Genomic DNA, 24,296 nt, shown 5'->3' with positions numbered 1-24,296 from the left:
ATCCTATAGTATTAAAAACGTTATTATGTTCCTTCGAGCCGAATTTTTTCATAACAATATTTGATATTAATTGAATAATAGATACTATATCTAGTTTTTTTGGATTAAAAATAAGACAATGAATCATATTTTTTATTTTCAAATTATAAAAAAACAGTTTACTAACAGGAATCTACATTAGAATCAATATACCCACAATTATTTCAATATTAAAAAAATAACCTGATAACAGTATTGTTGCACTCCGGAACTGGAATACACAATAAAATATTTAACTCATATTCACAATTTTTTTCATACAAGAGAGTTCAAATAATTATTCCAATGACTTATTGGAAATTAATAATCGACACATTAAATCCAATATAAAGTACTAAATAGAAAAATGATAATCTATCCATTTTTTGAGACATTACAGGATAACTAATGAAAAGAGTTGTCGGAAATATAAAATTGTCATTTTTATCACAGATAACAATAATTAGTCTTTGAAATCAGGCGAGTCACTACGTTTCACATAAACCTCACCAAATTTACTCATGTATTTCCGAATAAATTCTCTGGCTTTCATTTTGACATTGTCAGTACAAGTCAGCTCTTCAATTTTCGATATATGTTTTATCTCCTTCAGCATTACAAAATGGGTCAACTAAAAAAAGAAATTTTAGTTATTATTAATAAACAATGATAAAATCAGAAACATACAATAATAACAAATATGGAATATGATACATAAATAGAAAAAGAGAGAATGGTTGGAAAGAATAAAAAAATATTAACACAAAATAAATATTTATGAAAACTAAAATTTTACAAAAATGAATTTATACCAAAGGACGAGATGGCAAAAAAAATTTCAAATTTATATGTATAATCACACAGAAAATTTGTAGATTTGCAAAAATGTGAATCCAAAATATTTGAACTACCAATACTAAAATTAATTACCCAGTACCTTTTGGTAATTCAAATCTACCTTATACTTATTAAAAAGAACAGTCCATACTTTTCGTAGCTCAATTTTAAATCATATAGTTGCGGTATTTCAAATGTACCTTATTTCAATTATTAAATGAATAGTTACTAAATCTTAATTGATGTTATTGGGGAGCAATCGACAATACTAGTTAATTCTCCATTCAGAACTCCACTGATTTTGTAGCTAATGTAGGGGTATTGGTAAGTAAATGGATCCATGCATCAATTAACCAACCTAGTACTTCTATGATAAGGTACTTGTGATAAAGTTAAATGGGGAAAGTATGTGGATAATGTTAGCAATATTTTTCTTACTTTTCTAGCTAAATGTTTAAAGTCCTGGGTATTAGTTATTCTCCCTTCTGTACAATCTGGCTTCCTGTAAGCGTTCAATGAATTTACAACAGTCGATGCCATATTGGTTCTAAATGTTTCTTTAATTTTTTTAGCAGTTTCGCTGTTAAATTCCGGTTTGTCTCTCAATTTGACTTTAACCATCATCTTTGAGTGTCTGTCTCGTGATTTCTTCAATTCTATTTCCTTCAGTTGTTTTTTGGTTTGTTGGAGGATTTTTTCTTTTTGGCGTTTCAATTTTTCTTTATTTGCTTTATACCTCTTGACGTCCTCTTTGAATTGCCTTTTATCTTCTTCCGTTCTAGGCTGAAACAAAAATGAAAATTTTTCATAATTACACGAATTCGAGTGGAAAACTTACGCTAATAATAATTTCTTCACACAATCCTACTCTTCGTTTCTTTTTCACCGGTTTGTCATCCACAAACAAATCCAGTTCTTTTAATCTCATATCGATCGATGGCCTTCTAGTTTCGTCGTCTTGCTGTACGTTCCTTCGGATAATTTCGTCGACGTCCATTTCGTTTTCTAAATGTTTTTCATCATCAGGACTAGGTGTAGTGATTGGTGTGTCATAAAGAACATTATCCGGAGCTAATTTGGGCAGTGTTTCCATTTGCTTTCGTACTTCCAGTAGAAGTCTTGTATCGTCAACGTCTTCATCGCTATCTGAATTCTCCGAGCTCGAATCAGAACTGACTGAACTTGTTTCCGAACTGGATTCTGAATCCGAAACTGGAAAAGGGAGAACTGCTGAATTTGCACCTGAAACATCTAATTTGTGATTAAAATGAGGGGAAAAAATGTGGTGAAAAACTAATTTTTTTAGCTTACTTTCTGGTTGTTCTTCTATGGGTGGTGGTTCCCATTGGCTCTTCCTGATTTTTATGTGGTAATAATAGGGTCGTCCGTATTTATCTTTGGCACATTTCCATTTGGGCGGTAATTTTACCGGTGGAGGAATCGGACCCAAAAATTTCACTTGTGAAGGGTCTTCTTCCATACTTTGTTGGATCTACAAATAGAAAATTAGGTTAAACTACATATGAAGAGAAAAAAAAGTCACGACTTATGAATATCTTGGAAGAATAGCAACATCAAAAATTTCTTCACTACTTCTTCAATAATTAATAGAGGGTACATTTGAACTACTGAAGTATTGATACAACATATGATTAGACGATTATAAGAGAAGATTAGAACGCTATTAGAAAATGAATTTAATATGAAGTGATAACAGAAACAATAAACAAACAGCTGAATTTGTATTGACTTATCAAAAGAATGAAGACAGATAGATAAACAAGAAAAACTATTTAAAAGCAAAATAAATAGACCAAATAAAGAAACTAGAGACAGAAAGAGGAAAAAACTTGAGGAGCAATTGAAGATGGCAGCAAAAAACAGAAGACCGTGCAACCCTCATCCGACACCAGAAGAGATGTAAGAAGAAACAGAGGAGAAAAAGAAAAGTTAATACATAATTCGTTTAACAAAATTTTTGTCAATCTCCTTTAGTAACAGATGCAAGGTACATTAGAACTACAAACAGACCGTTGTTGAATAGAAGATGAACTGGAACTCACATTAAACACCTAAAAGGGTATAAGGAAAAGTTTTGACTAAATACATTATTCTTTGAAAACATTAGCAAAGATTTTATTTATCAATGCCCCTTTTAACAATGACAAGGTACATTTGAACAATTTTAGAGGAAATAAGAAATGTGGCAACTGATAGTTGAAAAAATTGGTACAAGGACATTTGAACTACTAAGAGGAATCATTTAAGAGAAATTAAGAAATATGGCAACAGAAGAAAAAATGAGTACAAGAGAAACTCATATAATACCAAAAGGGGTATAAGGAACAGAGGAGCGAAATAAAAGTATTGACTTGATGCAAAATTTCCACTTGGAAACAAAAACAAAAATTTTGTCACTATTAGTTTATAATGGAAACAATATACATTTGAACTACCAATAGTACCAACTTTAATATATGATATATAAAATTGGATAATTAAGAGCTGTACCTGTGTTTGTGCGTTCTGTAATGGCGGTATCCCAGCAGGTAGAGGCGGTATTGATATTGGAATATTAGTCTGAGGCAATGGTATGTGACCATAAGGATTATTTTGCGGTAAATGACCTTGCGCGTGATGCATTTGCGGTAATTGACTCGGTAAATGTCCCTGCGGCGGTAAATGTCCTTGTATATTAGGATGCGATAAATGTGTGGGCGGTAAATGTCCTGGCAAACTATTCGACGGTAATGGCGGTAAAGGTGGTTGAGTCAAGTTCATATTGTTTTGTAAGTTTAATGGCGGGTAGGGCGGTAATGACTTCGAATGATGCGGTAAATTAATGTTGGACATATGAGGTAGAGGATGCTGCGTTGGGTACATACGGCTGGGTGACGGTAGCGGACAATTCTGCCATTGACCTAAAAAGATTAAAACATTAAAAAGATGATTTTAAATGGAATTACAAAAAAAACGAACCGATTTGTGGATTCCAAATTAATTGGTAACCCCTGTTTGGGTCGAAGGGAGCGGTAAACCTGGGGTCAGCACCGATCATCATGCAATTAGCCTCGTGCTGCCTCCACATTTCTCTCTGTTTCAATTTTCTTTCTTCTTCTTTGAGTTCGTGTTGTAAAGCGAATAATTTTCTCCTTTCGACTCTACTGAGTCTTAAATATTCGGCGCTGAGTTTTTCTCCGGATTTTGTCGGTTTTCTATTGTGCGAATCTCTATCAGATTTAAATCTCGACATACCTCTGTATCTAAAATACAATATACTTGAAAATAAAAATTTTTTTTAAAAAACTAAATATACCTGTCAGATTTTCTATCTTTATCTCTGTCGTCTTCGAGGGCGTAGGCATTTTGATTGTTAGTGTTCTGCATGAATTTTTTGTTGGCTTCTCTTTCGTGTTCCTTCATCTGTTCAATACGTTCTTTCTTTGGTATTCTGAATACTTCTTTCAAATTCTTCCATTCTTCTAATAGTTTGGAAGCCAAAAATCGTATTTCCTCCTCCTGATCTTCGATCCTTTTTTCCGATACCGATTCATCCTTTATTGTCCCTTTTAGTTCTGGTTTAGGTTTTCTTGCTAGATCTGATTCTGTTTTAGGAGAATTACTATCGGAATCCGGAGGAGATGATAAGTCTTTATGGGAAGCCCATAGTTCTACAGTCGACAGTACTTTACTGTCTTGTAGCATTGTTTTGTTAGGAATTGGCAATACTGCTAACGTTTGAAGAACTTCCAATCTGAAAAACGAAACTTTATAACAAACTTCCAAAAAAAAAAGGTTATAAATTAGCCCTATGTATTTTTAATATAATGTTAAGAAGAAAATAATCAAAGAAAATACCATCAAATAGTATATAGATTGTTACAAAACCACTATGGGTAGTGGCACTAGGGTTTTTGGGGGTAGGTCCAAATGCCCACTACATACTTGCTATTGAAGGTTTTATGCAAATGAATCTGGTAAGAAACTATAAGAAACGTGACATGGTGAACCATTCGGATAATCAAACTGGTATAAAAGCACTAGGAAACTTAATGTGAGTAAGTAGAGCTGCTAGTAGTTTGAGATTCGGAAAGGAATTTCACTGTCCTGGAACATTTAGATGGAATAGGAAAGAAAATATACTCTGGCAGATACTTCCAGAGCTAGATCTCTCCAAACTCCCAAGAAATATTAAAGATATCAGTAAAAATATTCCATATTTTCTAACCGGCTCAGGAAGCACCTAATGAGGCTAGATCAAGGTGAAAATGAAGACTAGGGAAGTGGAAGAAACTTCCAGATCTGCTAGTTACAGAACACTCTGCCATTACAAGTTAAAGCAGAAAGTTCTTTGAAGTTCCGAGGGTTTACAGTATCAGTTATCAATCCTTGAAAAAGCCTAGAAACCTCAAGATGGATCCTGTTAGCGAAATGAAATTCTAAACCTGTTTTGAACATTATAGATGTTTCCAATTGCTCCAGGTCAAGCATTGATATTATTTCAAAATACAAATATGGATATTATTGAAATTTTGAGGTACATAGCATCAACATTTTTAACATACCTGAGAGATTCGAATTGTTTATTGGCCACAGCCAATTGTTGCGCATCTATCATGTAACCGTGCATCAAACGAAGACCATGATAATCCAAAAATAATCTCCTACAGGGTAACTCTCCTCGTCTGAGGATTCTTAAAAGTTTAGCTCTCTGTTGGGGTTCTTTGGCCCTTACCATCAACCTGCTGACTTTTAATGTGTGAGCCTGATTCTTGAGTCCTGTTGTTACTAGCATTTCGATCTCTTCGTTCAATTGCTAAAATTTATTTGAAAAATATAAAAATTTGATATTTAAATTGAGAAGTTGGTGATAATTTTCGGGGTTACAAACTTTAATCGACTATGATTTGATCTGGTGATAAATGTGTGCCACAAACCGGTTCATTTACTTTGGTGCAGTATAACAGAACCCGATAGTCTCTTAACTCACTGGTTGGATGAGGTACTAATGTCTAGTTCTTACAAGCATAACTGAACTTTACAGTATATTACTTCAATGTGTTGTACGACAGGGTTAATAAACTGAAAATAATGAATCCTATGACTAAATTTTAATAATTAAACAATTTTTGCATGCCGGTCTTCAGAAAGCTTCACAAACATTGCTGGTAGAAGCAACAAGTGTGAATTCTGTTATCAAACACCAAGAAGAGGCACAGGGTGAATGAGAAGGATGACAAGGGACAAAGATAATTAGCTCTAATCACCGTTTCTTTGTGATAGGGGCAATAGTGACTCAAATGTCACTATTGCCCCTATAATTTGAAACATTTGGTGGTGAAAATTTGTCTTGTAAATAAAAATTTATCCAATTTATCTATCACATACTGATATTATCTATTTTTCTTAAGGTTTGTAACCCTTACTGTAGTGATTAAAAAAATACTAACATCTACTTCTTCGAACATTTCGATTCTCGGTTTTTTCTTCTGTACTTTCTTTTTTATAACCGGTTTAACTGAGGATGCTGCTGTTTGTGAAGAATCCTTTCCCATTGCTTCTTTATCGGATTTAGTATATTCTGATTTAATTTCGTCTTTAATTTCTGTTGAAAGGGAAGTTGTAATTACATTTTTAATTGTCGATTCGAGTGTAGTAGGTTTAGTTTCTTCGATTTCATCTTCCTCCTCTTCATCTTCTTCTTCGTCGGAATCTGGTTGTTCGCCGAGCCAACCGCGACATATCGAGGCGCCACAATAACATTTTTGAGCTTCTTTGCTAAAATTGAAAATAAAAATTCCAGTAATAAGTGAAAGGAGAGTGAAAAATCTATTTACCCATATCTCTGGAATCTGTAATCGAAGGTGATTTCTTCACCAGCCAAAATGGTTCTTGTACTGAAGAAACCGATTCTGAGTTCGCCGTTGACTGTCCATTTTTGGGTTTCTGCGTTAGGGTCGCAAGAATGGTTTATGAATCTTGATATATTTCCTATAAGAGGCACAAATGAAATTACAGAAGAAAACTAGAATGAAACAATTGGTTATAATTATCATGCACAAAATATTCAAGATTATATATTAAAATTTTTATTTTAAGGTCAAGGTCAAATATTAATATTTGATTGATTAAATATTAAAATAACCTTATTTCATGATCTCCTCATCAACTGGAACCTCCCCTCATGAAAATAACAATAAAATAAGTCCCAGATGGCTTTAATTTACTAAAAATTAGTAATGTACTGCCCCCTTTAAAGGTGAAACAAAAAATGAAGCTCATAAAAAGCTCTGTAGTATTTTTTATGTCATTAAAGCCTTTTTGAATTACTTATATTTCTATTTAGAGTTAAAAATAAAAAATAGCGAGGGATGTATTCCAGTAAAACGAACCCCCTTATTTCGCTAGAATTTTCACTAAATATGGTCTTTGATTAGCAAATATTATCCGCAAAAGGTTTTTTTGTCTTACAGTCAACTTTTTCTATGACTAGAAAAGCCATTAAAGTGATAAGAATCATTTACAATGCAATACTCCAATTCAGTAGAAATAATCTTGATAACTAAACCCTGTGAAACAGCTGAAGAAGTTACTTCCAAGTAATTCCGAATTATCAATCTGGATCCGATACCATTCGAATTTCCTGCCTATTTAATTGGGGAAGAGGCAGAGGTCCATCTATATGTGCCTTAGTTTATCTCAACGCAGGTCTCTATTCATCTCAACTGAGAAAGATTATATAGAGACGTATTAGCAAAACTTGGTGGTTTCGAGATCCACTGATGGATTAGCCCATCAAAGTTTGGCGAACAAGTTGCCATCTAAACAAGTTAGATCTTGTAACCACCACTCACCAATTCTTCTAGGACTTTCTTGCATTTGAGAAATAGCCAGAACATATTATTTTATGGCAGCACTGCTGAGCAGATTCAGATTAACGTGTTCCACAACGAACAAAATTTGTAGATGTAATGGAATATAGGCTTGATTTATATAAAAATGTAACTCATGATTAGGAAGTTTCTGAAATTGTTAGCCAGTACGATCATGATCATGCCACCACTACTTTTGAAGTTGAATATTAAATAGGTTCTTAATTCCAACAAATTAACCAAATCATTGGAAAATTTAGTGGAAATAAGTATTCACCTTTCATTGTAGCATCTATTATAGCATCAGCTCTTAACGCCATGAAGTAATAATGGATGTTTTTATCTTGAGAATAAACTTCGGCTCTTTTATCAAATTCATCTGCATCTAATACTTCCCCCACATATTCCAAGATGAATTCTCCGCTAAAAAAAATTATATATAAGAAAAAAAGGTTAGGATATTTTCTGGAATTGATCAAACACTACATTAAGATTTATAAAATTTCACTTACAAAGCTATATTTGCTGCTGCTCGAAGTCCCAGTCCTTTCTTTTCCGTATTAAAAACTTCTACTGGAGCAAAAGCACTTCTTTGAAATCTTTTATTTGTACATCTATCTCCGACCGTACATAAATTTCCACTGGAATTTAGAAACATTCAGTCATTGTTAAATTACAAGGAAATTAAAAAAATAAATTATGGTTAGCTTGAGCTAATAATTACAGTCTGTTCAAAAAGTAACGGAATAACTCAGCTCACAAAGTGATCTATAGTGGAAAGTAAATGTCATCAGTAGTCTTAGGGACATAAAACAAATGGAAAAATTAATGTTTTTCCATGGTTTTACTTCATTAATTACTTTGTTCAACAGTCATACTTTATAACATTTTCTGTTATCTTTTTTAGGTTAATTTCTTTTCTTTATGAATTCCGCATAAACAATTTTTCATGTAGCAAGTATTTTTGTTCTTCTTGTACTAATTTCACTACCAATTCTACACTTTCTAGTAAATGGAATTTACTAGAAAGTTTTCCCAAAGTAAATTAGTTGGATAAGGTGATGGAAGGTATTAGATAGCAAAACATTGAGAAATAGAGAAGCAAAGTCAAAACGAAAATGAAAAGAGTAGAGAGAGGAAATATATCAAGCCATATCCCTTACAAACACATTGAAATAGACTCAAATTAAGTGAGTTGGAAAAGGTGATGAGGGGCATAAGAGATAAAAATTGAAAATTGGAGAAACAAAGTGAAAATGAAAGTGTAAATAGGGAAAAAAGGAAATGTATCGAGTCATAAGCCTTCTAGATCTGTAATAATGATTCCATACACATTAAAACAGGGGCAGATACAAATTGAGTTAGTAGAATGAGGTTATTAATGGTATAAAAGAGGTAAAGATTACAAATGGCAGAAGCAAAGATGAAGAGGAAGAAATACAGAGAAGAAATAAATAAAGATATAGATTCTAGGTATTTTAATAAATACAAGTAGATATGACTGTTGGTATGGTATAATTAGATATTAACAATCAATTTACTCAAATAAATTATCATTAAAACTGAAAATTAATTTCAATAAACACCGGGGCTACATATTATAATTTTTTTTCGACACTATCATGTTATTTTTGTATTCTTGGGTATGTTAAAAATACAACAAAAAACATATAAGAGCAAAATATTATAAAATTTTCCATAAAAGTACAACTTACCATTCTATCAGTAGTAATCTATTGAGACAATCTTCTCCGCAACCATATTCGTTGGCCTCTAGCTCCTCGGATGTTAAAAAACAATCACACACCATCTTTTTAGCCTCCTTACACATCATTCTGTCTGTTCTGTACTGATTTTCCTTGAGATGAACAAACTGTTTCAATCTAGCTTCCACTACGGGATCTTTTCGCGGTCGTTTATTCAATTCTTCAGTTTTGAAAGGTAACACGTTATGGGAATTGTTTGATAATGCTAGTAATTCGTTAGATTTCCACTTTTTGTCTCTGGAATTTATTTTGGGCGAAGCGGTCGGAGTGCTCTTTTCTGATTCGGCTTGTAACGAACTACTATCTGACATGTCACTTTCATTTAGAGATGATTCCGATTTCGATTTGACTAAACCCCAGCCGGTGGTTTTTTTATTAAGGACACTAATTGATTTGATTCTTGATGATCTTCTCACTTTTTCTTCATCTTCAATTTCCATTTTATTCTTTATCGTTTCTTCAGATTTCCCTGATTTTTTATCTTTTTTCTCAGATTCCTTTTTGATAGGTTTTTTATTATTTTTTGTAGTATCTTTTGTTGGTTTAAGAGGAGGTGATTTGATGGGTCTTGGTTTCACCATTTTTATTTTTTCATCTTGTTTCGGTAAGATATTCTTATCTTGTTTGGGTTTGGGTTTTTTGGATTTGAGTTTTATAATTGGAGGGTTATTTGCAACATCTTCTAAAAATAAAGTTTGACCTGCTGGTTTTTTATCTGAAGCAGTTTTAACATGTTCATTATCATCCGATTGTTTATTTACTTTATCATCATCGGTTACCAATTCTTTTGGTGGACTATTTTCTTTCTTATCTCCAGTTAAATGCATTTCAGCTACTCTGTCTTCTATGCTATCATTAGATTTATCTTCTTTATTATTCGTTGCTTTATCATTAATACCACTATGGTCCATACTGTTTTCATCAAATATCTCGCTTCCAACTGTGTTACTTTCTTCCATTTTTGCGTTGTCTGAATTATCAAATTCTACTATTACATCCGAATTACTAGTTTCTTCTTGTGAATACTTCCTAATTATATTTTGTTTGTTTTCTTCATTACTCACAGGTATATATTCCATATCGACACTCTGGCAAGAAAAATTGCTTTCTTCGTTTTTGTTAATTATTTTTTCCAATTCTCTATTAGGTTGACTAGTTTCTGATGAGCTACTTTCTATCTGCTCGACAAATTGAGAATTGCTTTCGAAAGCTGTAGAATTTTCTTCGGAAATTAGAGGCTCACTACTATCAGGTACTTCTTTATCGATCAAAGATGTACTAGAAACATTATTATCTACTATCATATCGTCTGCATAAGGTATTGAAGCTTGTTCTTCAATTATTAATTCTTCAGTTTCTGTAACTATACTTCCTTGTAAAGATAATGAGTTATCACTTTTAACAATCTCGAGGTTAGAGTCTTCTGTATCATCTGCCTTTGTTTCGTCTATAAAAAAATATTATATGCTTCTAAATGTTCTTGATTTTAGGTCTCTTCTGATTTAAAATTGGTTTCATTTATAATTTTTTAAAGGCATATGATTTCAGAAGAGACTTTAAATCAAGAACATTTAGAAGCATAAACATATGAAAAATATATTATTTTCATAAAACTCAAAGTTTATTTCAAATATTTTGAAATTACCTTCTTTTACTTTATTTTCTTTTTCACTAGAATCTTCGTCTGTGACTTGGCTGGTATTTAGTTCACCTTAAAAAATAAATGTTGTAACAATTAAAGTATGAAATTTAATAAAATTTGAATAAATGTGAAATGTGAATAAATCTTTCAAGGATGTTTTGTTGTTCTTTAAAATGTGCTAAAAATTAAGTTCTACTTAATTACATAATAAACTTCAACTGAAAACATCATTTAATAAAAGAACGTCCTTTATATACATCAAATTTATGTCTATAAAGGAATCGCTAATATATAACAATTAGTTTACTATTAATCGCAATAATGAAACATATTTAAATCTACATAGTGTCAACAATATTTTTTAAAAAAAACCTGGTATAATTAACTAACCAAAGTCATTTTGAAAATCAGTGGCGTGTAATAATTCTAATTTATAATTTTAAATCTTGTTCAAAGGCATAAATAAACCTGGGTGAAATTTTTACAGACAGGTCCCTTTTTTCAATCCATTCATAGACGTATATCCAAATATTTTTGAATGTATAAATCCATTTTAAGGTGAAAATTTTGAGGTTATGAACAAATACCTTGGATACTTTTTTGTAGAGAATTTTGTACTCTACATTTTTTGTTACAGCAGTTTTTTTCGAATTCCCCTTGGTTTTCGAGTTATTATCGATTCAAAATATTTTTGAGTGTCTAAACCTATTTTGAGGTTAGGATCAAATATCTGGGATACTTTTTTGTAGAGAATTTTGTACTCTACATTTTTTGTTACAGTAATAGTAGTGTTCGAATTGCTCATAGTTTTTGAGTTATTCGCATTTCAAAATTTTTTTGAGTTTCCAGTCCCAAAATTTCGTAAATCCATGCCTGTAATTTTGGTAAGAGTTATATCCCAAAGCCTCCCAGAATTTAGATATCAAAACCGCCCAATTTAATTTAAAGTTTTTGCTCACAATCGCCTAATTTGCTTGTACTATAGGCAAACAAGCGTTTAAATTTGTGAGGGTCTTTCTGGGGCTATTTCAAGGTTTTACTTTGCATCTTCTCTTAAAGGTGTTAATTGTAAAAGAATTATAAAAATTAATTATCTAATGGAAGTAAGATTCACCCAATAATGAAACATATATAATAATAAATCATCTATTATTTTCTATTGATAACAAAATATTGATATTTTACATAGGAAGGTCAATAAAAGGTTCAGTTCATAGTATACCCTTTGTCTACACCAAGATTAATTTGAAAGGTATTTGAACTTTTTTTCATCATATACAGCAGGACACTTTTCTACAGGTGTCTCTGAAAATGCTACAAAGATTGGTGCAGCAAACTGAGTTGTCCTTGCAAGATACAGGAAATAAAAGCATTTGAAACTACAGAATCTATTATTATTAATTATAAATTGAACATAAAAATAGGAGGTTCAGGTACGATTATGATTTTTGTAAATCTGTGTATCCTGATAAGAGTCCATCCCTGGAAGTATAAAAAAAATATTAAAAAATCCCAGCACTCCTATGGTTTGAAATGTCAAAACTTGAAAAATTTGTTACAGTATTTGAATGATTTTAACATCATTTCTTATATTTTCGCATATGAGAAAACATAGAACGACATTCAAATACATAAATCATTTTTTCAAAGTGTAGGAGTGCTGAAATTTTTTAATTATTTTTTTACATACTCCCAGGACTCTATCAAAAACCATGGTCGACAGGGGCCACAGAAATCTCAATTTTGACAAGAATTAAAAGATAGGAGAATCGTAAGTGGAAATATTATTGAAGATTAAAAGCAAAAAATAATATTTGTTAGAAATCTTAATATTTGACAAATTTTTCCAATAGTTGAAAATAATGTTCTAATTATTTGTTGTTATATATTTTCATTAAAAATTTTCACACAAATTTGAAGGGAAAATGTATTTGTTTATATTAGTTATTAATGCTATTTTTAATTATAAATCAAATAGAAAAAATGAAATAATTCTTACCTTCTGAAATTTCAATAGGATTAGAATTATTTTCATCCTCAGTTTCTAAACCTTGTGATAATGTTAATTCTATTTGTTTCAAATCAGAAAATTCACTAACACTTTCATTTACATCACATTTAATATCGTCTTCATTTATATTTTTGTCAGAATATTGATGATGAGAAACACTTTGGGAGACCTGATCTTCATCTTCTATGTCATCCCAATCCTAAACATAAAACTGTTGAAAAACTTGAACAGTCATAGACTACTAAGATTGTGTACACCCATAAAAATAAAAATAATTAGACTATAAATTAGTCTCACCTGTAATATCTGTAATAACGCTTTGTTATCCCTATCAGCAGTATCATTATTAGTTTTTGCGGCTGCAAAACTTCCATCGTTTGCATCCATAAACGATTTATAAGATTTTTTTATTCTAGATGAAAGTTCTTCAGCTTCAATGGCTGTTTTAAACTTGTTCGACCTAGTCGATTTTGGAATTTGAATATTTACAACACTTTGTCGCCTGGTTGATCTAGTAGATACAGTACCTACTACAACAGAATTTAATGTTACCCTTTTTTTCTTGGGGGGCATCTTACTACTTTTCCGTTCAATAAAAATGTTCAATGACCTACAATTATATTATTAACCTAGCAAATACAACAAAATGTATTAGTTTGTAAATTCTAATAAATCGTTATAATATAAATACCATCTTGCAACACTTCGTCCATTGGTTTTGATAAAGCTATTTTGCATTCATCTAAAATTAGATTAATAAAACCGCATTGAATACATTTTTCTATTTATATGTGTTTATATTAGAAAGAAAGTTGGCATTTGTCATTTCACGAGTTATCTATTGGCAGTACCGAATTATTTGTTTTTGTGTTCTTCAATTATGAAATAAAATTAAATATGCTGAATTTAATTCATCAACAGAGATTTTCTATTTTTGACTCTTTTTAAGCTGCTTTTATTAATTTTTGTTTTATTTCTCTAGATTTATAAATCCAAAGAATATCCTTTCATGTTATTTCATTGGTTTATATTCGACGTGACGTATTTCCGGGATAGGTTGATATCACTCATCTTTGTCTAACATATGAAAATGACTATTTGCAGCTATACTTCCGGTGAATGGAATCTAGAACGCCCTCGACTTCACTTTTACTTCATTTCCATTTGATATTTCACGAATGCAACACGGTTTGTGGATAATACATAGCTAGAAACGGTTTAATTAGTGTAAATTTTGAAAATTCTTAAATTTCGCGTTAGTTATTAAGAATTATATAGAGATTTTATATACGTCGCTATTAAATAGATATTAACAAAGATATTGTAATAGAATATTAATATTATTCATTACAATGGAGGATAAAGGCGTTGCCTCACATCTGGTATAAATTTTTAGAAGTTAGACGTGAATCGAAAGTGGAATATATTATGTTCCCTGTTAAGAACTTTAATATATATCATTATTTATAAATAAAGACTCTAGTGCTACAACCCATTTTCAGGATATATTAAAAATGGTAAGGAGACATGCAAATTTACGTTATTCGACTTAGGATTATTAACTACTCATTGTACACTCTTATTTTGTATCTTATGTATGGCTTTTATATAAATTCCAAAATAGAGAGCGTTAAATCATTTTTTTTTAATTTTAAAATCTTATTCGTTGACTCATCATGGCGGTCACGATCTATAAATAGTACGTTTTTATTGCTTTGCTTGAGTGCGTACAGACCATTTCGAGTTATAATTGCATTAAATTATTTCCTCAACAAAATTGTTATGATCAATAAAATATTGATTAAATTCAATGAATACAAAAAATCTGATCGGGGGATTAGAAATGAGTACAACTGGAGCTGAACTGAAAGTCCATCTATGTAGAGGTATTATTTTTGCTTCATAGGTTTTTGAAATACCCACACAAAAAAATAAAAGTTATTAAAGACTGGCGAAACGATTTCTAGATCGTTTTTCGAGAAGCGTAAATTTAAAAACGAACTCTCTACGACGCAACTCATTTCTACAGCAAGGTCACCCCTATTTTATTATTCTACTTGTTTGTAATGATTTTATGAAAAGTGGGTATTGATGTTAAAAAGGAATGTACATCGTGGCTTGTTTAAATGAAGGTGATAATAATTTTATAAAATTTTTACTAGCTGAGAAAATATGACGTAATAAAAAAAATGTAATTGCATAAAGTGACTAATAGGCTTTCTAAAATTAGTAGATTTTAAGATCACATCTTATTTTTTCATCTAATTGCTTGTTAGGCTAAAAAGCATGAAGTTTCTGCTTATTTTTTGAGTAATATATTTTTAACCAATCATAATCATTTAACAAACATTAAATATTTTGAAATTTGATTTCTCCAGATTGCATCTTCATTATTTCCTTTTAATAGTAAGCAAATGCTGACGTACCTACATGTGTGATTTCTCTTATAAAAAATTATTTATTAATTTCCTAATTTTAAAGTTTTGAATATATAAAATAATTTTACTGTAATTTAGGAATGTCTCCCAAAGTAATTTTGTCTGTTTCAAGCGACTGACATTGAGTTAATAGGTTGAAGTTTGAGGTTATTTTACATAATAAAAATTAGATTAATTCTATTTTTACGTATTTGAGATAATCTTCTATTACATACGATGTTATCATTTTTTTTTTATAAAAAAGTGAGGCATAAAGTCAAATTTATATCTGTTTATAACCTGATATGATAATAAATTGCAAATTGTAATGGTTTATGTCTTGAAGTTGACCTCTTGGTCCTTTGTGGTTCAGTAACTAGCTGGTAACTTATAATTTTATTTTTCAAATGGTTTCCAGACAAACACACATGTAGATCTGTTTGTTTACATTTGATGATTAAAGTTTATTGTGATTTTTTGAAAAGTACAAATGTGGCCAACAAGCAGTTTATTAATTTAAGTGGCAGTATTATATAAAAACTGATTTAAAATAAATTTGAATTTTGCGAATTTGTTTATATCTGTATAAGTTAGTACAAAAAAAGTTTATTGGAGGAATTATGAAGCTTGCAGCAATTATTGTTCATTGAATATTTTTAATTATAAAATTCCAAAGCTCTTTAGAAAATTTTTACAGTTTTTAGCTATTTATCAAAATTAGTATCTGTAACTTTATTGCAAAAAGAACAAAACAAGAATTAGGCTTGTAATAAAAAAAATTGATACATTTTAAATTGGGGTTACCCATATATAATTTGAGGACAAAAAGGCAGAACAGAAAGTTTTAAAAGAGTTTAATGCCAAATCTAATAAAGATTTGATTAGATTTCAGAATAATTTTTGTAACTTATAGCTTCTATCATCAGATTCATGCACAGTTTGAAATTGTGCGTTCGCGGTGTTAATAAATCATGTTCCGGAGTTGAAATCCTGTGTTCATGGACATTTCGAATTTCGTACGTGCTCTGAATACGTCCAATGTATCCGCGGACAACCTAACCTAACGATTTATAATCTTGCGCGTGTGCATTCATCCTTTACCACGAAATAACCTCTATTCTGTGGTTTTATACGTACTTGTATTAAAAAACGTGGTAGTTGACTTTATCATTACAAATATCAAAAATGAGTCTTCGACCAGTTAATTATATATATTTTAGCATTCTAGCTAGTTTTGAATTCAAATTATAATTTTGGATGTACATAAATCATATTATGAACAAAGCATTTGACAGGTCCAGAAAATATTCAGAATTCATTCGAAAATTGTCAAAATTATCTAATGCTTATATTTAATAAAGTTTATTTAGATTCTGAAGGATAGTTTTTGGTGTTGGTATAGATTTTGAAAATCATTCATGTTGAAATTTGACTCCCACGATCTTAACATTCACAGTTCAAGATATTTTTTGTTGCTTCACTTATTTCTGAAATTCTTTAATAAAAACTATCAATTATTTTCTAAATAAAAAACAAATTACTTCTTGCAGTAAATAAATATTGATTATAACATTTAGCCTAACTACAAGGCGTTTTTTTAAACACCTGTCAGTTGGATGTTTACTTTTTTAATAACAAATTAACATACAGTGTGTACTATTTTGAATATCTATTCAAATTATTAGTCATCGAAACCTATAAGAACATCAAAGAAAATGATGGAATAACAAATAATCATTAACACTTTGATAAAAATTTTATAAAGATTGATACAGAGGGGCCTATTTTCTACATACATACATTATAATTTCTAATAGTGTTGTGGGTTGAGGACTCAAAATAAAACTGTTCAAGAGTTTTTTTTTTAAATGCCAACATTTCCATCTTTTATTTGATCTTTGTCAAGGTTAAAAATAGTTTTGAGTCCTCAATTCACAACAACATTCGAAATTACATACTAGGAACAACAAACTAGAATTTTTGAAGATTATATAATTAAAATTGAAAGAATTAGTTGGGTTTGATTTATATCAAGATTACATTGTATCAGTATACCATATTAAAAAAATAGAATGCATTATGAACTTAGGTAATGAAAAAAAAGATATATCTCAATCTATGTTTATTCATACCAATTGAACAAAAATTCTCACAAATTAAGATGTGGTAGTGTTAATTTTTATTAAGTTGGGAATTGAAAATTGCTATATGATGATGTGGCAGTGTTAATTTTTATCAAGTTGGGAATTGAAAGTTACTTTATGATGTGGTAGTGTTAATTTTTAATAAACTGGGAGCTTAAAGTTACTATATGATGTGGTAGTGTTAATTTTTAATAAACTGGGAGCTTAAAGTTACTATATGATGTGGTAGTGTTAATTTTTAATAAACTGGGAGCTTAAAGTTACTATATGATGTGGTAGTGTTAATTTTTAATAAGTTGGGGAGAGAAAGTTACGATATTTTGAATATAAATCATTTTTGTTGAATAAGATATTTAAGTACAACTGTTTTGAAAGGTAGTTATTATAATTATAATTAGATCATTGTGGCACGAGATCTTGTCTCTAATTTAGTTCTTGTTACTTTTGTATATCATAAAAATTTGATACTATGAAATATTCGTCTTAACCATTATCGATTTGGAAATATAAATTGGAAGTATTCATGAGATATTTATTTAGGGACCTAAAGTAAATAAATATTTCCATTACCAATTTTAATGATTTACTTACTAATTATATTATTGTTATGATGTCTTTCCAAATATGTCCAAATATCTTCTGAGCTGGCACCAATGTATAAAAAATGATTCTACTCACGAATTACATTACGGAGTAGAGAAATATTTAGTAAAAAAATTATGGACATCATTGTTTCCTTCAGCAAACTATTTTCAAAGTTGTTTAGATGGTGTCCTAGTATTTGATTAGATTTTGCTTGAAAATATTTAATAATCCTTTCAAATTTTCTCCCTTTGATTTTCATTGTATTTTCCTCGGTTCATTAACTTGATTTCATATAACTAATTTTATTGAAATATACGTTTTGAGTATTTTTTGTAGCAGAATTTCGGTAACTTCAAGAAACTAATAGTCATGTTATCAAACATTCCCTTGGGATTACTAAAACAAATTATACAACCAATAAATCTAGTTGCAGAACTTTTCAATACCTAGAAATTCTCTCTTAGCTTTTATTTAATTATTACTTCACCGTCACTACGTTACGGTGCCGACAATATTCATTTTCGTTCGAGACACTTTATCTATACTGCGCATGCTTGAGAATGCGCAGAACCGAGCTGAAACCTCGGAGGATAGAGAAAGCGTTATTATTCTGTTTCCCTTAGTCGGAACAACTTCCACTTATAGAAACCTTCCTTAACCATATAAAACGAGTGCGTCGGCGCGACTTGAGTCAGTTGAGTCGAGTAATCGAAGCGATACGATTAGAATAGAAATTTAACTGTACTTCGAAGTAGTGATTGTGAAGGTTTTTCAGTCTAAATGGCAAACATAGCACTAGACTTACATATTCAATCAAGTAACTACAACGAATATGATACCTGACATAAATGAGCTTGTCAAAAACAAGAGAAGTCAGTTATCTGGATCCTAGAGCTCAACAACCACTTTTTATAACTTTGATATGATTTTTAACAACCATATATTATATACTTATATAATTTAATAAATAAAATGCTTTTTTTATTTTCAATCTGGCCCAAGTACGAATTCAAAATTTAATATATGGCCCTTTGGAAAATTGACACCTCTGATCCTAGACTGTTTCTGTTTTTTTTGCTTGATAACGACGGATGAACAGGCGAAAAAGAGCGACTACCAGTTACCTAATCCTTGTTAATAGATTCAAAACGATTTTTAAAAATTTCTACTTTGATGGGTCTATAAAATTATATTTAATAATTAATCCTAATCTAATATAAAACTCTGTTTACGTTATTTATGAGAAAAAATAAAACGACTTTTCATCATTTATCATTTAACATATCAGATATGTGTGAAAATTTCCTGAAAAAAAATTTTTCTCTATATATAAAATGTGAAATTAGACATCATACTATTCCCGGTTATTCTTTGGATCATTTTGGTGCCTAAACCTAGACCATAATTAAGTTAAGACTGAAAATAAAATTGGAAGAGATACAGAAATGTTGAAAATTGAAAATTTCTTCGAGATTACAGTTTACCATGGTTACTTTAACCTCTTGTGAAATTCTGCAAATGATTATAATTATAATAAAAATATTTCGTTATAAGGATTAGTGAATAATATTTAATTTTTTCTTCTTCCCTTATTAATATTATTTTGTCATTGATGTTTCAATCCTAGTTCTTGAAACTTACACGCACTAAAACTCTAGTGATAAGACATTTGTCAAATGAACTGTCACATTTCAGTACGAAATCTAATGAAAGTTTAATTTTCAAATAGGGGATTGTAGGAACCGAAAACTTTATTTTATTTTTTTGTTTTGCAGCCTCGTATAGACCCTTTGCAGTTATTGAAGTGTCTATCAGTACTCCTGACACCCGATGGAGGGATCCTATCAAGAGACGAAGTCCCGCGTCTGGTCAAGTAAGTATTTGCGATATTCATTTTCGAATTTATTCTATAAAATATTCGTTTCACTTTTAGTTTAATGACTAAATTTTCAAAAAAATTAGTCAGCAAATGCGTGTATGTGTTAATTTTGAAGAACACTAGTAAAGAATTAGTTGATATGTTTATGGCCGAGGGTGGATGGACCCTCATACAAACTTGGTTACAGGACGCCGTTCAGACGGCCAATTGGCATTTAGTAAAAGAAATATTAGGATTGTTATTGATAACGCCCGTCGATGTAGAGCGTTTGAAGCTCAATATATTACCAAAATTAATAAAAAGTTTATCACGAAGAGATGACGTACAAGGTAAATTAATTTTTTTCATTAACGTTTATTTAACACAGAAATAATTATGCACAAAATGGAAATACATCAAACGCGAAAGGCCAAGATTATTTTGAATATAGTTTGTGTATTTCAGTTTTGAAAATACTATTTAGTTAACACATGAGTTTTTAAAGTATGGAAAATCTATTATATTTTTAATTTTTCCAACAAAATTTTATTTGAATTACAATAGCTTCCGTTGAGAATCTCAACTTGAATCTTTTCGTGCTTTGTTGTGGAAGATTTTAGGATTACGGGACCATTTTACCTTATCGGTCTCTACTGAGGAATATTTTTCCTATTTGTGTGTTTATTCACCGTTTAATTGAAAAATAATGTAAGCAAACATCAGCTGATGCCAGTTTATCATTTTAATCCAGACTTTTTGGTATTATGGTGGATATTGAACCGAACTTATATCCTAACAAAAATCTAAGAACTACAACCGATTGCTAATCCATAAGGAGAATTTAGAACCGAACTAATCTTGAAAAAAGATCACATGAGCAGAATTGCTCATGCGATGTGGTTCTGATTGATTCAAACTTCTAATAAAAATCTGAAAACTACCAGAACTAATTGGTAATCCATAAGGAAAATTCAGAATCGAACTAACAAATATTTTTGTTCATGTGACATGCTTCAGAATGATTCGGAATCCTTAAAAAAATCTGAAAACCACCAGAACCAATTGGTTATCCATAAGGAAATTCTGAACCAAACTAACAAATATTTTGGCTCACATGCTCTGGTTCTGAATGAATCAGACTTCTGTGGGTAAATTTGAATGCAAAAATTCTTCTCATTTAAGATATTATACTTTTATAATATTAACTTTGGAAGTAGAGTTTTTTAAAACATCTGTTTAGCACACAGGTATAAGCTTAAATATAAAATCGATAATACAAACCGAAAATATATTGAGTTTGGTAGTAGAAGGTAGTCAGTTCTCTCCGATCCTTAATATTGTAAGGACATACCTCCGAAACTCTAATGGAAATAAAATAATGTTCCAATTGATAACATATTTAGTTTTTTTTTTTTTCGAAATACACCGTTACCCAATCCACAATCCCAACAACCTCCAACAAAAATCTGAAAACTAACAGAACCAATTGATAATCTATAAGGAAAATTTTGTTTTGTGACACTACAATATGATCAGAAAGAGATTAAATAGCAATATTTTTGTAACCTAAATTACCAAGATTGGAAAACTCAAAACTAGGGTCTTACTCACTAATTGACACTTATCTGCATTATACTTTGCTTCATCACTAAATAATTATTACACTAATTCGAAGGGTTTAATCCTCTCAAGTTTTCTGATCATGTTTGTGTTGTTTACGTGTTGAATTACCTCTACGTTAACATGATGAAGCAACCAATGTACATGGCAGGACTAATGTGCATCGATGATGTTCCTTAATATAATTCTGGAATTGTTGAATAATTTCGATGTTACTTTTACTGGCACAACCCCATAGTTTTATGCCATAATTTTGCTTGTATAGAAGCAGTTTGTCGTACGTGGATAACTGAACCAATAGCCCCAATACAAACAAAAATCTGAAAACTTCAGAACTGAATTAACCTTGATACAAATTTTTTTTCATGTGGCCTAATTCTAAATGAATAGGAATCCCTAACAAAAATCCGAGGACTACTAGAACCAATTTGTAATCCGTAAGGAAAATTCAGAACGGTATCCTGAATGATACTGTATCCCTAACTAAAATCCTAGAACGTTTAGAACAGTTTTGTAATCAATGAAGGAAATTTTGAACTTGAACAATAATTTTTCTCATGTGATCTGGTTCTGAACAATTCAGACTTCTAACAAAAATCTGAAAGCTTCTACAACCAATTGGTAATCCATAAGGAAAATTCAGAACCGAACTAACCTTGAACCAATTTTTGCTTACGTGATCTGGTTCTGAATGATTCTGACTCTGGCAAATGAATCTAATAATACAGAATAACAATTTACCTCATTAATTTGCTATTTTACTTTTTTTCCAATTATTCGGTAAATTTTTTGATGGTTGAATAATCACTTGGAACATTAGATGTGATTTATCCATTTGATGACTAATTGGGAAAGTTTAAATTGGAATAAATGTTTCTTATTCTTAAAGTTGGGTTTCTTTTTTCCAAAATTCTTTCCATTTTGCTGTCTTTAGTTTGTGGTAGTACCTCATTTAGTTTCTTTCCTCCATTCTCAGTAGCTTTATTGATTTAATCCTTCGTATAACTGTTGTTGTATCAGAGTAAACTCAGTAATCATTTAAAATATAACTAAACATTGAATATTCACTGACGAGTTGCATATTTTTTTGGATCAATTTTGTTTAAGCTGAGTATTAAATCTGGCTTCTGTTTTGGGCATGATTATATTTGTTGTACCTTATAATTTGCGAATTTTCATACGTGGAACCACCAATATATTATTTATTTTGTAGACGTTGCAGCTTTGTCTTCTCAATTGGTCAAACAATGGTTGGTGATTGTTAAAGGTACAAGTTCTCTTGCGCAAGGACAGTTACAAATGGGAAAAGTGGAAGTAGTCAAATCGGAATCCGAATCGGAAATTGAGAAAAACATATCGGACGGTATAGATATTGTCAAATTTTACAAAAAGGACTCAAAAGATGAAGTTACTTCTCCTAAAAATGCTGCGGAAATTGATGAACCTGCAGAAGCGGAAGAACCTAAAGATGTTGAAATGAAAGATGTATCAGAAGAGAAGAGTAAAAGTGAGGAAAAAATCGAAGATAAGAGTAAATCTAAAAGTTCTTCGAAGAGTTCGAGCAGTAGTCGCGACAGAGATAAAGAAAAAAGTAGGGACAGAGATAGATATAGAGACAAAGGTAGAAGCAAAAGTAGTAGTTCGTCGAAAAGTAAGAGTAGCAGTAGGGATAAAGACCGTAAAGATAGAGATAAAGATCGAAAAGGCGGCGATAAGGATCGAAAAGATGGTGAAAAGGATCGAAGTAAAAGTAGGGATAAGAGCAGAAGTAACGGCGCTATCAAAAGTAGTTCTTCGAGTCATTCTACTAAAGATAAAAAAGAATCTGATAGCAATAGCAAGAAGGAAAAATCCGATAAAGATAAAAGTGAGAAGGACAAGAAAAGTTCTATAGACGCTTTTAAACCACCTTCCCTGGAAAAACTCGGTAGAATACCCAAAAAGACAGCGGACGGTAGTAATACCGAAACGGGCGAAGTTAAAAAGAAAGCTTTTTCTATTGGTATAAGGAAAGACGCCAGCAGTGAGGAGAGACCCAAAACTGTAAAGGTGTTTAACTCGAAAATGAGATCGACGGGATTAGAAGAAGAAGCTAAACCGGCTCCGTCTAGAATAGCACCTCAGAAGAAGACCGTCACGCCGCCTTCTTTGCCACCTTTACCGCTCAAACGATTGTCTCCGCCTAGAGACGCCAGGGATCCCGTATCTTCGGAAAAGAAAATTAAATTAGACAAAATCGATATACCCGATAGACCGGGTGCCATAAAACTAATACCGCCCAAACCAAAACGTAAGTTTACAAATAATTTACTGCTAATTATTCTTTTGTTTTTCAGGTGTTTACGGATGGCAGAAGAATGTTTAACGGCCACCTACTTTACAAGGCAGGAGACTGTTTGCTTCTCTGCTGTCTCCCATTGTATAGATAAAAAAAGGATTTGGCAGTTTTTTTTGAACGGTTTACTTATTTCTTCTATTTTATTTATTGAGGAATTTTCTATAAGTTTTTATTACAGTTGATAAGCA

The 24,296-nt window shown here is 30.9% G+C and overlaps 2 protein-coding genes across 9 annotated transcripts in view; one reads left to right on the top strand and one right to left on the bottom strand.

The window, feature by feature from the left end:
- Positions 1 to 118: 118 nt before the first annotated feature.
- Positions 119 to 14,106, bottom strand: LOC130441369 (probable histone-lysine N-methyltransferase CG1716). 7 transcript variants are annotated; one of them, XM_056775017.1, is made up of 17 exons: positions 13,838 to 14,106; positions 13,444 to 13,756; positions 13,135 to 13,345; positions 11,139 to 11,204; positions 9,443 to 10,940; positions 8,240 to 8,368; positions 8,005 to 8,150; positions 6,693 to 6,846; positions 6,306 to 6,633; positions 5,421 to 5,671; positions 4,172 to 4,609; positions 3,835 to 4,118; positions 3,367 to 3,776; positions 2,167 to 2,347; positions 1,694 to 2,106; positions 1,294 to 1,638; positions 119 to 649 (listed from the first exon to the last, which is right to left on the bottom strand). In XM_056775017.1, exons 1-17 carry the CDS (start codon positions 13,882 to 13,884, stop codon positions 482 to 484), a joined length of 5,382 nt encoding a protein of 1,793 aa, XP_056630995.1. In that variant the 5' UTR covers positions 13,885 to 14,106; the 3' UTR covers positions 119 to 481. The 7 variants fall into 7 exon arrangements, with proteins under 7 accessions (XP_056630995.1, XP_056631000.1, XP_056631001.1 ...); XM_056775022.1 differs by having other exon boundaries at positions 13,444 to 13,676; positions 13,838 to 13,998; XM_056775023.1 differs by having other exon boundaries at positions 13,444 to 13,673; positions 13,838 to 13,982.
- Positions 14,107 to 14,260: 154 nt separating this feature from the next.
- Positions 14,261 to 24,296, top strand: part of LOC130441580 (serine/threonine-protein phosphatase 1 regulatory subunit 10-like) — a 34,146-nt gene continuing 24,110 nt past the window's right edge. Inside the window, exons 1-4 of one of the 2 annotated variants that reach the window (XM_056775314.1) lie at positions 14,261 to 14,663; positions 20,068 to 20,165; positions 20,226 to 20,500; positions 22,984 to 24,060. In XM_056775314.1, the coding sequence (XP_056631292.1) occupies positions 14,661 to 14,663; positions 20,068 to 20,165; positions 20,226 to 20,500; positions 22,984 to 24,060 (1,453 nt within the window). In that variant the 5' untranslated portion in view covers positions 14,261 to 14,660. Of the gene's footprint in view, positions 14,664 to 15,144; positions 15,279 to 20,067; positions 20,166 to 20,225; positions 20,501 to 22,983; positions 24,061 to 24,296 lie in introns of those variants that run through there. The other variant, XM_056775313.1, reaches the window with a different exon arrangement.

Source organism: Diorhabda sublineata, chromosome 3 (genome assembly GCF_026230105.1).
Source record: "Diorhabda sublineata isolate icDioSubl1.1 chromosome 3, icDioSubl1.1, whole genome shotgun sequence".
In the NCBI taxonomy this organism is placed as follows: Eukaryota; Metazoa; Arthropoda; class Insecta; order Coleoptera; family Chrysomelidae; genus Diorhabda; species Diorhabda sublineata.
The sequence above is the reverse complement of the archived record's forward strand: the minus strand, read 5'-3'. Positions and strand labels throughout refer to the sequence as shown.